This window comes from Typopeltis vanoorti, chromosome 4 (assembly GCF_054136105.1).
Source record: "Typopeltis vanoorti isolate ZY-2024b chromosome 4, IOZ_Tvanoo_1.0, whole genome shotgun sequence".
Taxonomy (NCBI): Eukaryota; Metazoa; Arthropoda; class Arachnida; order Uropygi; family Thelyphonidae; genus Typopeltis; species Typopeltis vanoorti.
The window spans coordinates 48551740-48569785 of NC_143552.1; the positions used below are offsets into that span (position 1 = coordinate 48551740).

Below are 18046 nucleotides of genomic sequence, written 5' to 3' on the forward strand. Positions count from 1 at the left end.
CACTGGCCATAGAACCCTTCTTAAAAAGAGTACACGACACCATCATCTCCAAACGAACCAGAATAATAGAGCCACATCAAAAAATTACCTTATCAGCATATGCCGATGACGTCACTGTAATAGTACGAAATGAAGAAGAAATGACAGTAACTGAAGAAGCACACAGACTGTATGCACAAGCCTCAGGAGCCAAATTAAATTCTGCCAAAACCACGGGCTTGTGGTCAGGCAGATGGAAGTCTAGAAATGACTCTCCGATCGAATGTACCTGGTCAAGCGAAGGACAAAGATACTTAGGTGTACACCTTGGCAACACCAAAATATATAACACACTGAACTGGACACAGCTGCACAATCATTTTAAACAGGTGCTAGGTAAATGGAACAGCGTTCGTTCCATGTCTTCACTTAGAGGAAGAGTACTAATAGTTAACCAGATGGCCGCGAGTATCTTATGGCATACCCTCAAAGTACTCACACCTCCTGAAGAATTTCTCCACCACATTCAAAAGGAAATCAAACGTTTCCTCTTAAACAAAACTCACTGGACAACATACCCTCAACTCTGCAAGCCACTCAGCAAGGGAGGTCAAGGACTGATTTCCCTTGAAAACAAGATTAGATCTTTCAGGATAATCCTCCTCCTAAAAACACTTCAATGCAATCACACTTATGTAACCACCTTCGATTACATCACGAAATCATCCACCAGAGGACTTACACTTTCCACAATCATCCGAATGGCCAGTCCTGCACCATCTCCTCCTAAGCTACCTCTTTTTTACAAAGACGCTCTACAGCAATGGAAAAACACAGGACTTCATCACACACTCACAGGATCAACAGAATCAGCTGTTCTTACAGAACCACTATTTGCGAACAGAAACATCACAAGTCTCACAACGGGCCAGCCTTTTCTTTTCCCTACATGGAACTGGGCAGGAATAAGAGTCATAGGAGACCTCCTAACCCACAACCTAAAGTGGAAAGCATTCACAAGCCTACCAATGAAGAACCCAAAAACTGAAAAACAATATCAACAGCTGCAAGCCTCCATTATAAAAGCCTATCCAGATATCGCTACACCTCAGGAAATCCGTATTCCTCATAGAAACTGCTCGGGGCCAATATTTCATCTTGTACAATCTGAAGCCTCACTTCCAATTCTTCCCTTCAACTACAAGAAAATATACCACTTCCTCATGTCAGTGTCCCCATCCTCGCCCTTCTTATACTCAGCCTTAACACTCTCATCTACAAGGCTGCATATGCCACTTAGTTTTCAGTGGGATCTTCCATATAAATCGAAGTCTGCCAAACCAGATTCCGATATACAGTGAAGACTATGGCATAACATCTTGCCAACTCCTTCTAAGCTGTACAAATTTCAGCTAAGAGAAACAGATCTGTGTCTATTCTGTGACGTTTCAGGTACCTTGGAACACACATATCTGACCTGTCCCGCAAACAAAATGATAATCACCTATGCCCTGAATACTGCCTCGAGCACCTGTAACTACGCACACAGCCAAGAAGACTACTGGAATTTAGTCCACACAGAAGAAAACAGACACAGAACATGCAATTTCCTCTTCATCTGCGCTAAGGCCGTCATCTACAGCTTCTACCTAAAACAGACAAGAAGTAACCAGCACCCATCCATCACTGAAGCTGCACAAACCCTGATGTATATCCTCTGTCGGAAACTAAAAAGCAGGCTGATATTGGAACTTGAGCACTTCAAAGAAACAAGAACTGTCGCGAAATTCATAGAGGCGTGGAATCTGACTGGTACCCTCTTCTGGATTGACGATGACAATGTGCTTCATCTGAAAGATAACTCAGACTGAAACTGAACTGTAAATTTTTTAATTCATTTGTTGCATTCTGTATTGTACACCCGGAAAAAAAAAAAATGTTTCTTCTCTGAAATATATATACTTAAAAACTTATAATATATAATATGTAAATAGTCCTTGTTACCTATCGTGTAATGTTTATTTTAACAAGTTAAATAAATAAAAAAAAAAAAAAAAAATCTATATATATATATATATATATATATATATATATATATATATATATAAAATTATTATTAATATCTTACCTCCATGCAGTCATAGACTCATCGTGGGAGGTACACACTATCACACAAAAAGCTCATCCAACTGTGCCTTAAACTGATTTAATGTATTTACATTCACAATATACTCAGGCATTTCACTTATCAACTCACTCTCCATGCAAAGAAACTGCTCCTCACTCCTCTTCTGACACCATCTTTATACAGTTTACAGGGATGGCCTTTTGTTTTAGTTCTCCCCTTTCCATTCTGTGAAAAATTTCTTCCATGTCAGCCTGAAACGCCCCCTCCCTGAATAACTTATGTATCAGTCATGTCTCCCCATTCCACCAGGGCTTTGCAATTTACATTCTTTCAATTTTTCTTCATACTCTACACACTTCACACTTACCACCTTTGTGAATCTTTTCTGGACTTTTTCTAACATATCCTCATCACCATGAAAACAGGTGACCAAATCTGTGCACAGTAATCCATATGAGGCCTTATGCAATGGAATCATAACATCTTTATTTCTGCATGTCAGATTCCTCCACATCATTGCCATTATCCAATGTGACGACTACACAGCTTGTGCAGTGTGGCCTCCAAATTTCAAGTCCCTGTCCACCACTCCCCAGATCCTTCATCTCATCTACCTCCCTTAAAGTTTCCCCACCAAGTGAATACTTTATATCCCATCGTTGCTTACCAAATTTCAAAACCTTACACTTAGCAACTTTGAACTGAGTTCCACTTACCTGCCCATATATATGAGAGTCAGCAAAACTAAATTATAATGGGAGGAATGGTGAGAATATCAGTGTAAGAGCAAAAATGTTATATAATTGTGCTAATGACAGGAATGAGCATTATCATGGAAATGATTACGAGGAGAGAACAATTTTGACTTTCCAGTTCAGACCCATCAAACGTGTGCAAAGGTGCCGACATGTATAAGGCAGTTGAGAAGAATAGACATCTGCAAGTTGTCCAAATGTGTTGTGCAGACTGCAGACAAGAGTACACAAAAGAACATGCAGGTAACTAATTATGTCTATATACGAATGCTAGTAGTATCAGAAAGAAAAGGGTAGAATTTGTTGGCTTGGTCAATATGGTGGAACCTCAGATTGCAGGCATTAGTGAGACCTGGCTATCAGAATCAGAAATATTAACTGGTATCGAGTGTAAAGGGTACGGTATTTTTTAGGAAGGACAGACAGGATAGGAGAGGAGGGGAAGTGCTGCTAATGATATCGGATGACTTGAAGCCAGTTAGTGTTGAGACCTATGATCGTAGTACTACTAACAGTATTTCATGTGGCAGTGAGTTTGAAGCCATCTGGTGTAAGGTGGAATTTAACGAGTGCTAAAAAAGTGTTCAGCTGAACTGGCTGTTCCTTTGACTAGGCTATATAATTTGAGTCTCAGAACAGGGAAGATTCCTCATGAATGGTATGGCAATCCCATTGCACACGAGTGGTGTAGAGATCGATGTATCCAACTATTGACCAGTCAGTATCTCAGGAGTGGTGGTGAAGATTTGGAAAAATTCATTAAGGCTCATTCAGAAATGGGTTGACACTGAATCTGTACTTTGCAATGAACAGCATGGGTTTACTAAGGGATGATCATGTTTCAGCATCTTGCTCACATTCTATAATAATATTACCACTGAGTTCAGGGATGGATACACCATAATACTTTTGGATTTTGCTAAGGCTTCTGACAGAATACAGCATGGAAGACTGTTGCATAAATTGGAGAATATGGATTTGGATTATAAAATATTAGCATGGACAAGAGGATGGCTGACTGACAGATATCAAAAACTGGTATATTGGGGATGTGAATCTGCAAGATTTAAGGTAACCAGTGGTGTACCACAAGGATCGGTGCTTGGTCCACTGTACATTAATGAAATTGGGAAGAATTCCACAGGTAACATACAGCTTTTGTTGATGATACAAAGATAGGCAGGGTACTCAGGAATCCTGCTGATATGCAGTACTTGCAGGATGATTTGAATAGGCTAGAATTGTGGGCATGGGATAATGGATATCATTCAGTGTCAGTAAATGTAAAGTCATTCACTTTGGTGATTAGATATTCATTGCTATATTGTATTAGTGGGATTATGCTAAAAGAAACTGATACTGATCAGGCTAGGAATCTTGGAGTGTTAGTAGATAGGATGTTGAAGTTCAGTTGCTGTGTAGCAGAGATTGCAAATACAACTCAAAAGATAATTCAATGCTGAACTTTTAATGCGTAATGATAAGGATGTCATTTTTGCCTCTTTACAAGGCCTTGATAAGACCTCACTTGGACTATTTTGCACAGGTCTGATCTGCTGGTTTCTGTTGTGATTCCGATATATTATAGAGAGGCAAAGGAGAGTGTTAAAAATGATATCAGAATTGTGGAATACTGATAATGAAGACAGATTGAGAATTTGTAGACTGCAGACATTAGCAAACAGGAGGAAGAGGGGTGAATGATTGAGATGTACAAACATCTGAAAGGGGTTATACAGGATTTCAGTTGATGGAATTTTTCATTTTATGGAGGGATGGGGAAAGGACGAGAACATCCTTCAAAGTTGAGGATATGTCGCTAAGAAGGGGGTGAGGGCTAGATTTTTCTCTCATAGGGTGGTATGTGATTGGAATGGATTCAAGAATAAGTATGATTATAAGTGCATGTAGTATGTGGCCTTTCTCGATGAATCCCAGACTCCCTGGAGTAGTATTAATAATGATAATTATTATTAATCTATCTATCCATATATATTTCTATATATATAAAGCTTTTTTGTATATCCTATCTGATTTAGCAGATTTAATACATTAAGTATTTTAATACCACTGAAGTTAATGGCAACAGACTGGCAATTGGTTAAGGGGATAAAAAAAAAAAGAGCCATTTGGCTTTTCATCTTAGACTGGCAATTGCTTTGCAACAGAAGTATAAGCTATGTATTACTCTCTATATTGTTCCATTTAGACCAGCGATTTTCAACCGGTGTGCCGCGAGATTTATGAAAACAAATTAATTGAAAGAAATAATGTCATAATTTGTGCATTTATTTATGAGTGTCTGGTCTTCCATCTTCTTGTGTGTGTGTGTGTGTGTCAATCAATCAAAATTATGCCTATTTTTTGCCAGATCATCAAAAAAATTAAAAGAATATATTTTTAGTGTGCCACAGAATTTTAATAAATTCTGTGGTGTTGGAGGTGGGCGGTAGATGGCGTTAATTCGTAGTAGAGGTAAGGTGTAGAGACAGTTGAAGATGTCCTCCCGCAATGAGTCTTCGGACTCCTTGGAGGTATCAGGAATAATAATAATAATAATTAGTTCAGGTGTGGCGTGTTATGAAAGAGAAAAATTCACTAATTTTTCTCTTTGTATTTTATAATGTGTTTTTTGAGGTTTTTGTGATTTTGTACTAAAGGAAACTGTGCTCTTGACAATTCCTAACAGAAATTGCCAAGAACAAACCAATATTTGGTTTGTTCTTTCCTAATTTTCCCCCTTCAGCAATTTTTGTCCTTATCTTCTAATATACTTGCATAAACTTTTTCTTGAACATTAAGTAGAGAATAATAATAAATTTAGTTTAATCCTTTATCCAAGTGTAAGCAAACAAAGTTTGCGCCTGAAGTATCTTCAGGACTGAGGCAACTCGTAGTAAAGGTGGACCAAGCTCTCATCATTTCTTGTCTCAGTATCTCCCATAATGCAAAGCACATCTCATTGTAGACATGTATAATGCTATGCATTAAGGGAAGGGCCACTACCCAGACTGGTTTTGACCTTTATTGAGGTCTTGTCAGCGGGAGCCAGACCCAGAAGTGGTGATACTAAGACAGAAGCAATAGAGAGGTCATATTTACTTATACGATAATAAAATTAGTTTAATCCTTTATCCAAGTGTGAGCAAACAAAGTTTGCGCCTGAAAGTACCTTCAGGACTGGGGTAAGGTGGTACAACACTAGGGAAACTCGTTGCAAAGGTGGAGCAAGCTACCAACAACCCTATCTCAGTATCTCCTATAATGCAAAACACATCTCCTTGCGGATATGTCTAATGTTATGCATTAAGGGAAGGGCCACTACCCAGACTAGTTTCGACCTTTATTGAGGTCTCTTCAGTGGGAGCCAGGCCTAAGTGGAGAGATACCAGGCAGAAGCGTTAGCAGGTCATCTCCACCTATAGGAGTTGCCAAATGGTGTGCCACCCTTTTTTAATAAATTACTCTGGATTTAGAGAAAGATGTTGAAAGCTTATTTTTCACTTGGTTAGAGTATAATAAAACTAGTTTAATCCTTTATCCAAGTGTGAGCAAACAAAGTTTGCGCCTGAAAGTATCTTCAGGACTGGGATAAGGTGGTACAACTCCTATAGGTGGAGATGACCTGCTAATGCTTCTGCCTGGTATCTCTCCACTTGGGCCTGGCTCCCACTGAAGAGACCTCAATAAAGGTCGAAACTAGTCTGGGTAGTGGCCCTTCCCTGAATGCATAACATTAGACATATCTGCAAGGAGATGTGTTTTGCATTATAGGAGATACTGAGATAGGAGTGTTGGTAGCTTGCTCCACCTTTGCAACGAGTTGCCCTGGTGTTGTACCATCTTACCCCAGTCCTGAAGATACTTTCAGGTGCAAACGTTGTTTGCTCACACTTGGATAAAGGATTAAACTAATTTTATTATACTCTAACCAAGTGAAAAATAAGCTTTCAACTTCAATTACTTATACGAGTTGCCAAAAGGTGTACCACCTTATTACTAAATTTTTTTTGAAAGATGATGCCAATCATCAGAAAACTTCTCCATCGAAGTCCTGATTTTTCCTTGTGGTCTTAGGTATACGGTTTGGCAATTCCTTCTTCCAGACAACCCTTGACCTTCTTCTATACACTGCTAACATTGAGGATTGTTATGCCATGGCCCTGCTTCAAGCTGCCTCTTAAGCTTGTCATAATCACCAGCCCTGCAGTTCCACAAAAATTCCATTTTTAAGGTCACCTCCCAAGTTAAGATGACATGCATAGCATTATACATGTCCACAAGTAGATGTGCTTTGCATTATGGGAGATACTGAGACAAGGAGTGATGAGAGCTTGGTCCACCTTTACTACGAGTTGTCTCAGTCCTGAAGATACTTCAGATGCAAACTTTGTTTGTTTACACTTGGATAAAGGATTAAACTAAATTTATTATAGTCTAACCAAGTGGAAAATAAACTTTCAACATTAAGTAGAGAAGTTTCCACCATAATTCCTTATGCAACTGGAGTGCAAGTTTAGAGAATATATTGCAAACGTGTCCAAAATAACTCACGAAATTACCTGGATGTTGAAGAATGAAGATCAATAATAGAGATTATTATTCCTCTTTATAAGGCATTAATAAGGACATATCTGAACTACTATGCACAGATCCACTCTGCTTCAATTCCATGGTGGAGAGTCTGGAAGTGAGTGACTAAAGATTATATGACATCCTGCTTCTTTAACTTCATATATCCACCATGGAATTTGTTTTTCTGTTTTTGCAGACTTCACCATATGCTTCTTGGTTTAATGCAGTGTTTTTTTTCTGAATTTTGCCACTCAGTCTTTAAGGTGTAGTGTCTTCATTAACCATTCAAGCACGCACTTTCCAAAATCAAAGACCACATGTGGCAACATTGCTGCCCTTCAGAATTATGGCTTTAGTACATAAACATTTTAGCAAATTCTGATAATAATATTCATATCTGAGAAATACTGGCATTTATAAAACCAAAATCTTGAAATTTTACCTTCATTGCCTTTAAGAGTTGCAGGAGACAAGGGGAATCACATTTGTTTGGAGAGGAATTATGTAATTTTTTTAAAACTGATAGATGCTGTTCTCATTATTCTTTTGTTAATTCTGGACTTTTTTCAATCCTTTCCTTCTCTTGCTCCTAACCATCCTCCCTTCTCTCTCTCTCTCTCTCTCCCCCCTTCCTGAATCACTTTCTTTTTTTTTTTTTCAGTTCATATAATGTCATCTTTAGGACTTGGCATGATGCAGTTGGATACCTCAGCAAAACCCAACCCAATAGAGACCTATTTGCACCAACTGTCTGGCCAAGAGAAAGAACCCGACTTCATTATGTTGGATCACAGTTATGCAAAGCCTTGGAATGCACATCCAGACTCAAGCCATGCTAGACCTGCTCGGATGCTCTTTATGAAAGGGTTGCTTAGGCATCATGTTTTACCTTCATCAAGGTAGATCTTTGTTTTTGTTTGTATTTATGACATTTATTAACTAATCAAGTTTAATGTAGAATAGTAATTATTCTAGTAATTGTTGCAGAATTCAGACAAAGTAAAGTACAGTGTTTTAAAACATAGAAGTTATGACATGTGAAATAAAATGCATTTATTTTTAAAATATAAGAGCCAGTTTAAAATGCAGTTTAAAAGTATTTTTTTGTTTATTATATTTTAGTATTATAAACATTTTTGAATATATGAATGAAAGATAATCCTTCATGTCTATAGAATAACATAAATAACTTTTATGTTATGTAAATATTTCATCTTATGTATCATAAGATATCATCAGTACAACTATCAAGCAACAAAAGGAACTGAATTCAAAAAACAGTAGTGCACATGCTTAAATTGGAATCCCTCTATGTATACAGTTGCATGTTCATGGATTAATTGCCATAATCGTTTTGCCATTGGATCTTGTGGTTAGCATTTTCGATTCCATGTTGTGCAAGGCCAGATTTGTGAGGTTTGATCAGGCAGATGTGGTGTTGATGTTCAGAGATATGTTTATTTATAGATCTTCCTGTTTGTCTAAAGTAAGACAAGTTGCACGAACATGGCACATTGTATACACCAGGTAGCATTATTGGTGAGAGTTTGTCTTTTGGAGAAGGTAGCAAGTTGTGAATTTGGTTGATAGATTTTTAAGTAGCAATGAGTTGATATTTTTTCATAATTTTTACCAAACGTTCAGAGAAGCCTTTAATATATAGTATAGGAGTCCTGTGGGATTCTTCCAGTCTGGGTTGATTCATAGGAGAGTGTTTAATTATTTTTTGGATTGTTATTGGATTATATCCACTTAGTAAGGCTATTTCTTTGATAATTTCCAATTCTTATTTTAGAGATTCTTCAGAAGAACAAATCCTGTGTACTCTGGATACTAGAGATTTTATGATGCCATATTTTTGAGATGGATGGTGAGCTGATGTATTATGGATATAATGACCTGAAAAAGTTGCTTTATGTTAGAATGAAAATGGATCCATCTTGTTTATGCTGGATGTGTATATCAAGAAATGAAATACCTTTTGATGATTCTTTTTCTAGTGTGAACTTGATATGAGGATGCACGGTGTTGATTTTTTGTAGAAATGAGTAGAGTTCACGTTCTGTGTGATAAATACATGATGTAGCATAGCCAAATTGTTTGGTTTGGATCAAGAGTAAAAATTTTATATTCTGTGTGTTCAAGAAAAAATTTGGCTAAGTTAGGTGATAAGAATGAGTCCATTGCTGTTCCTTCCACTTGTTTATATATTTTATCTTTCCATGTGAAGGAACGATGTGATTGCAAATTTGAAAAATTCCACTGTCTTGAAATTTTTGGGTTAATAATTCTATTATCTCTTTGTGAAGGATATCAGTGAAGAGCGAGAGACAATGTCAAAGCTTACTAATAGGTCTATATCTGCTAGTTTAATGTCTTTTATCCTTGTATGAAATTCTATGGAATTTTTTCTGATTCAGTGTGTCAACATTCACAACACACTCAGGCAATGCATTCCACTCACCAACCACTCTTCATGCAAAGAACCTGCTCCTCACTGCTCTGCTCACATTCTCCTTATGCAGGTTTCCATTGATGGTCTCTTGTTCTACTCCCCACTCCAATTCTATGAAATATCTCTTCCATGTCCACCTGTTAACAACCCCTGACCAGCTTATATGTCTCAGTCACATCCCTTCTCCTCCTTTTATTCATGAGGCTTTGCAATTTACATTCACTCAATCTGTCCTCGTATTCCATATTCCAAAGACCACTTACTACCTTTGTGAATCTTCTTTGGATCCTTTCTAACATATCCACGTCATCATGAAAACCCAATGTCAAAGCTTACTAACAGGTCTGTATCTGCTAGTTTAATGTATTTTATCCTTGTATGAAATTCTATGGAATTTTTTCTGATTCAGTGTGTCTACATTCACAACACACTCAGGCAATGCATTCCACTCACCAACCACTCTTCATGCAAAGAACCTGCTCCTCACTGCTCTGCTCACACTCTCCTTATGCAGTTTCCAATGATGACTTCTTGTTCTACTCCACTCTCCAATTCTATGAAATATCTCTTCCATGTCCACCTGTTAACAACCCCTGGCCAGCTTATATGTCTCAGTCACATCCCTTCTCCTCCTTTTATTCATGAGGCTTTGCAATTTACATTCACTCAATCTGTCCTTGTATTCCACATTCCAAAGACCACTTACTACCTTTGTGAATCTTCTTTGGACCCTTTCTAACATATCCTCATCACCATGAAAACCCAGTGACCAAATCTGTGCACAATAATCCATATGAGACCTGATCAAGGCCTTATACAGTGGCATCATAACCTCTTTAATTCTGCATGTCAAGGTCCTCTACATCATTGCCATTATCTGATGTATTTCCCCACCAGGTGTATACTTTGCATCCCACCGTTGCTTACCAAATCTCAAAACCTTACACTGTGTAACATTGAACTGCAGTTCATGCAAACTATTGAAGTCCTCTTGTAAGGCCATAACATCCACTTGACTCTGCATTGCTCTTCCCAGTTTGCATCATCTGCAAACAGTTGTGTAACACTAGTTAAACCCATCCCAGTATCATTAACATACAAATTGAACAGCAATGGTCTCACAACTGACCCCTGCAGTACACCTACTGACCTTTCTCTTTTGGCATACTGTAACCCCATATACAACTTTCTGATACCTATCTGACAGCCAGTCACTGATCCAGCTCCGAAGTCTGTTATCCAATCTCATCTGTTTCAATTTATTTACCAGCTTGTCATGTGGCAGTCTATCAAAAGCTCTTGCAAAATCCAAATACACCGCTGTACATGCAACTTCCCTGACCAAGGCATTTGTCACCTTAATAAAGCATGATCTCCCTTTAACAAACCCATGCTGATAACCACAGAGAATACTGCTGTTATCAACCCATTTTTGTATCTTCCTACTCACCAATCTCTCCAGTACTTTCATTACAATTCCAGATATACAGATCGGCCTATAATTTGAAGCTACAGCCTTATCACTACCTTTATGCAGTGAAACAGTTTTACCCCTCCTTGCTACTGCCAGTTCTTTGGAACATTCCCTTAAGATGCATAGTGATATGTCATCAAATCCTATCACCGTATTGACAGTTATCAAGTTTATTTATTTCCTCAGCTACATCTTGCTCACTCACAATTAAGCCATCCTCTTCTACGTTCTATACACTTAAGTTCTTCATGATTCCACCCTGATCAGGATGAAGCACTCTTATAAATTGATCACTGAATACCTCAACAATGTCTTCTGCAGCAGTTACAATTCACTTTGATCCATTAAGATCATCTTACCATGATTATTCTTCCTTCTACTTGCCACATATCTAAAAAAAAACTCTAGGGTTTTTCTTCACCTGGTTTGCCAATTTCTGCTCATACTGCACTTTTTTCCCTTTCTGAGTCACTCTCCTGGCTTGTTCTTTATACTCTTCATATAACTGATTATTACCATTATTCATCCTGTACTTCCTCCAAAGTGCCTTCTTTTTCCAGATTTCATGCTTAAGCTCCACATTCATCCATTTCACACCTTCCTTATTCAGCATTTTGGCCTTTGGAATACATTCACACATTGATGTTGTTATGTATTTCTTTATTAGTTCCCATGCAGCATTTATTTCCTTGCTACCCAACTCCTCGTTCCATGTTATAGCTCCAAGCTGTGTCCTAAGCTTCTCATAATCGCCAGCCTTATAATTCCATATATCCTTTCCTCACAAAGTTTGCTTATGACTAGCCACAATCCAGTTGATCACTTTCAACAACTGGAGGAAAGCATGAAACTCCTCTCACAATTACATCCTCTGATGAAATGATCAGATTTAGAACTCTCGATCCTTGCATGCTCTTCTTCACTTGCTGCCTGAGATAGTTATCTCTCAAGAAATTCATTTTCCTTATTCCCAAATGTTATCTCTTCATTCCAGTCTATGCTGCCATAATTAAAATCACCTATAATAATTACCCTTCGTTTGTTCACTAATCCAAGTTATTTATGCATTTCTTCATCACTATCCTCAACATTCCCAGGCATCTAGCAACATTCAGCTGAATATGTCTTCCTGTCAACCTCCACATTAGACGACACTGCCTCATAACCATTTCCACTATTTCTCCCCCCCCCTCCCCCTCTTTCATGTATACCTTATGTGGACTTAATTCCCCTTCTATCATCAGCAGCACTCCTCTTCCCTTCTTGCCCTTTTTATCCTCGCTAAAAATACTGTATTCTTCCATTTCTATTCATGTTACGATATCATCTTCATTCAACCATGTTTTACTTATTCTAATGATTTGGGGGCGAATAAACTCAATCAGTGGAACCATTTCATCTCCCTTATTTCTAATACTTTTGGCATTTGTAAACTAACACAAATGTTCATTTTTAGGTCTATAACCAGTCCTATCCAAGCCACTTGTTGGTTATGGTTTCCCCACCACACCTGCCCAGTCACCTTTATCACCACTTACCACATATATCTGCTCAGTCTTAACTTCCTCACCCATCGCAATATACTCCATTCATACCCACATTCACTGCCAACATCAGAATCCACTCTCCCTTCGCCATATCTGCCTGTCCACCCAAGCTCACCCCATTTCCCTGTTCCTCTTGCATCCCTGTTCTCTCTTCATCTCTCACACAACTACTATTTCCACTGCCAAGCACTTCTGTCTCTTCAGTACCACTCTCCTAATTTTTCCCTTTATCTTTTTCTTCTGATTTCTTGCATCCATCACAATTACTTCCATCCAGCAACACACTTTCCCCCACTACACTCAATCCAAAGCCATTCATTTGCAACCCATCATCTTGTATAATTTCATTCTTCCCTCAAACACATGCCATATATTTACAAACTGTACTCCTTTTCTCCTCACACAGCTCCACTAGCATACCATTCATTATTTTGGCTCTCCGTCATAACTCATCATCACACTTCAGCAACACACAGACAATCTTTCCTACTACACTATTATCTTTCACTCTTCTCAATAGCCTCCTGATATTCGTCCTCACATCCTCCTTATGTCCACTTAGATCATTTGTCCTCACAATCATGACTAACTGTCTACTGTCTTGCTCATTTCTTCCTTGTGTCCAATGCTTTAATTATATTACTTGTTCTCCCTCCTGTATGTGTAGAGATATTTCAATTTAAGCATGCACACTACTGTTTTTTGAATTCAATTCCTTTTGTGGTTCGATAGTTGTACTTGGCATATGTGTTATTCTACAGTTATGGATACCTACAGGTTTCACTATATATATGTGTGTGTGTGTGTGTGTGGGACGAATATTCTGGGTGCGCTAGGTGTGCGGTGCTCATCCATAAAATATCAGTATCACCGATATTATATTTTTGCATTTATTCCTGTTAAAGACTCCCCAATTGTTTGCAGACCTCATGCGTTTCCTAAAATTGAACACAATATACTAATGCTTCATGAAGAGGGCACTTTTCGACAGGTAAACATTGCGTCAGATTCGCATTAATAGCCCGGTTGTGCTTTCAAAATGCATACATCTTTGAGTCCTTCGAAAAGATGTAAAGAGGGTGCAGTGGGTCAAATTCTTAGCATTTTAGAATTTTTAAACCACTGAGAAGGTGAGACTGGGTGAGCTAACATTTTGAGCTCACCCAGCACCTAGCGGCTGTGATTGGTTATTGTGTCAACCAATCCAATTGAATGTTGTCACTTGTCATGAATTGAGCGATTACTATATCTGATGGCTGTATTACAAACAACTGTTACGCATGTTTTCTGGAACTGAAAATTTTAAAGTGGATGTTAGGAGAAAAAAACCTAAATGTTTCTCTTGCTATGCAGTATAGTATCTGTTGAGGTTGCAAAGTTTTTTAATGGTATAGAGACATTTTTATTCTAGTCTACGGAAACAACAGACAGTAAAAAATATCTATTCCTGAATAAAAATGAATATATTATAATGAAGAGCCAAAGGCTTCAATTCGGCAACATGAACATATTTAAGTTAAGGGATGTTATCCCATATTGTTTCTCCATGTCGCCGAATTGAAGCCTTTGGCTCTTGAACATATTTAAGTTAAGGGATATTATCCCATATTGTTTCTCCATGTCGCCGAATTGAAGCCTTTGGCTCTTCATTATAATTAGTAATTTAATAGGACACCTCTTGGCAATTCTCATAGAAGGGATGTAAGTTCTGTTCGCTACCAACTTGGTATTAACTAGGTCTACCTACTCACTGATGAGACCTCAAAAAAGGTTGAAACCAGTCTGGGTAGTGACCTTCTCTCATAATGTTGAACAATAATACAGCTCCTAGGAGTTAAGTTCACAATATGGGTAAATATCAAGAATAGTGATCGGAGCTTGCTCCACCCTTTGTATGAGTTGCCTCAGCTTGCACTACCTTCAAGGGTCAGTTGCTGCACTATCCAGGTATTTGCTTACGCTTGGAATTGCCAAACTTTATATAGTTTCTATATGTTCGGCATGAAACTCTTTGAGTTTCTTATTCAACTAAGAAACAATATGGGATAATATCCCTTAACTTAAATATGTTTTTAAATTGTTTCTTTGAAATCTCTTTGGGCTTGTCAGTGATTAAATTTTCTTCATATTCTCCAGGATCTTCTCGCTGTACATCTAAAATTAGCAGGTTGGAATCACTCAAAATATTTTGCACACTGTGGAAGAATGTACTTCCAAACGGCTTGCATATTGTTAGCAGTAATTTCATTCGACTTTGTGACTTTCTAACCAGGCTGAGATTTCTCTGATTTGGCCAGAAAAGTCTCGGAAGCCATTCGCTTCCATAAAAGGCCGGTTTCATCGATATTAAATACTTGTTGGACACAAAGCCCCCCCCCCACCTCTTTTTCCACAATTTTCTTAAAAAACCTCTGGTTAATTTGCGGCCACCTCCTTTGCCTGTGATTAAAAATTATGTAGGCTATTTTTCTTTTTGAAACCTCAAACCACCCAGCACTAGTGTGGAATTCTTCTTTTCCATCATTGATAGCCCTTTCTTTCAAGGTTGCAAACAGCTTAATGCTTTCGATTTAATAAGGTCAGTGCTTAGCTGAATGTGATTTCGGTTACAATCTTCGATCCACATAAAAAGAAGTCTCTCTAATTCAGTCACTATAATACTTTGATTTCGAGTGCATGCATGATGAACTTGAAGCAGCCTTACCTTTCTCTTTTTGTATTCAGTAACTTTGCTTAAAATTCCTCTTATAGTTGATTCACTCATTTTTGTGTTCTTGTCCTATCTTTGCTCAGGACTCGCCTTGTTCATTTTTCTTTATTATTTAAAGTTTTTTTTTTCAATAAGATTACTTTTTGAATCATTTTCACACTTCCACTTTTCTGCTCACTTATTCTTTTACTCGTGATGAAAGATTGGAAAAATACTTTAAAATAAAAAAAAGTAAGGAAAACAGTTGCAAAAGTAGGCACGAGATATGATCAGCAAAATTTTTGGCTGTGAATTTGGAACATAGTGTATGGAAATAGTGTAGTATGCTGTTAAAATTAACTTAGTAAAATGTTTTAAATCGGTAACTAAAGTATTTCATCCTGGTGAGTGATTTTTTTAAAATAGTCAGCCATAAAAATGTACAGATAGAAAATGTTCAAAATCTGTAATATTTATTTTGAAGATGTATATAGGTGCACTAATCGAATTTTAGAGCTGCACTAATCGAATTTGGGTATAGAAAAAATTGACGCACTAATCGAAAATGCACTAATTGGGGGGCACATTAATCGAGAGATTGCTGTAAATCCTTCATGTGTGCTTATAGCAATATCAAACTTAGTTCTTTGCTTTGCAGATGAAGTTGTACTTGTAAACAATCCAGTGAATGTCTCCAGAATATTCTAACTAAATTGAATCACTGCTGTAAGGAATTTGACATGAAAATCAGCAATAAAAAGACCAAACTATGAAAATAGACAGGAACATAGAATATTTCAGCTGCATTCTGAATGGAGAGCCTATAGAACAAGTAAAATATCAGCTATTTAGGCACAGTTTTTAGTAAAGATGGCAGGTTAAATCTGAAAATAGACAACGGAATAACCAAAGCTAGTATGTTGGGTGGTCAGCTGAATAAATTTATATGGAATAAGAGAGAAATTACCCAAAACACCAAACTAGCAGTATACAATACAGTGTTTAAACTGTTTTAAGTTGTAAAAAATGAAGCACTTAATGAAAGATTAGATACCACTGTGAGAGTTCTTAGAAAAATTAAGGACTTGAACAGGTGGCATTAATGGCAGAATCATATTACAAATGAAGACATTAGGAAGGAATTTGACATTGTTTGCATTGAAGAATATGTCAGCATAGCTAATCTAAGTTGGTATGGTCACTTAAATAGAATGGGAGAAGAGGGTTAGCAAAACAGGTATTTGATGCCAAGATGGTAGGAAAGACTTAGATGTAAGAACTTTGTTTGATGGTGGGGAATGTTTCTTTCATCTGGATATTTATTATTATTATTACACAACACCTCAGGGAGTCCAAAGACTCATTGAGGGAGGGCACTTACTCTACAACTCTCCGTCTCCACCAATCCATCCACCAACTACAACGAATAGCAACTACCTTCATCATCTACACCAATGCCATCTACTGCCGACCATCACCAATAAAATTCACCAGACAGTCACAAACATCCATGCCCAATGCGGGATTCGAACCTGCAGCCTCTCCACTGCAGAGCAAATACGCTAACCACTCAGCTGACCAAAGTCATTATCAAGTACGATCTAGCATTTTAATATTAAAGTGTAGGAGAGTTGAAGTAAGCAAGTTGATTTCAGAATTTTTTCAAACCGGGCAGGGATCTAGTTAAGGCATATGACTTTCCCATCCTGTTCATAGAGCAAGCACTGTTAAGGGCTGCATGAACAGGATGGGCAAGGGCAGTAATATTATACAAACTGTACTCCTTTTCTCCTTTCTTTTAGTGTTGCACGGTGATCAGCATTCATTTTAGAAATTATGAATTTTACAATCATGTTATAAATAACACAGGTTAAAATCAAATTAAATTAAATCAAATAAAATTAAAATCAAATCCGAACATCATAATAACTAGAGCCGATAAAGGAAGTGCCACTGTTATTCTTAACTGAACCACTTATTTAGAAAAAATTGATCATAATAACTAGAGCCGATAAAGGAAGTGCCACTGTTATTCTTAACTGAACCACTTATTTAGAAAAAATGAATCTGCTAGTCTCGGACAATAATACCTACCAACTCATGAACTACAACCCAACCAATAGAATAAAAAAGAAAACAGAGACACTACTTAAATCAATAACTACATGGGCCGAAGATACGGTAAAAAAAACTACTTCCACACTACGCTCGTTCCCCGAGAATTTACTGTCTACTAAAAATACACAAACAAACACCACTCCGACCAATAGTCGAAGGGATAGATAGCCCGAATTATCACCTATCCAAGAAATTAGTGGCAACACTCAAGGAGTTGGTAGGTCAGAAATACACAACACTTCATAAACATAATCAAAGACATTACATTAGAAAAAGATGACTTATTAGTCAGTTTTCACTTCTCTACTCTCTTTACAAATGCCCCA

At 37.5% G+C, this 18046-nt stretch overlaps 1 protein-coding gene across 4 annotated transcripts in view; it reads left to right on the top strand.

Annotated features, from left to right (window-relative positions):
- The window catches only part of Rcd1 (Reduction in Cnn dots 1), a 234562-nt gene that overhangs the window by 17275 nt on the left and 199241 nt on the right, over positions 1–18046 (top strand). For all 4 annotated transcript variants that reach the window (XM_090391133.1, XM_090391131.1, XM_090391134.1 and 1 more), the window contains exon 2: positions 8099–8336. In XM_090391133.1, the coding sequence (XP_090247259.1) occupies positions 8107–8336 (230 nt within the window). In that variant the 5' untranslated portion in view covers positions 8099–8106. The remainder of the gene's footprint in view (positions 1–8098; positions 8337–18046) is intronic.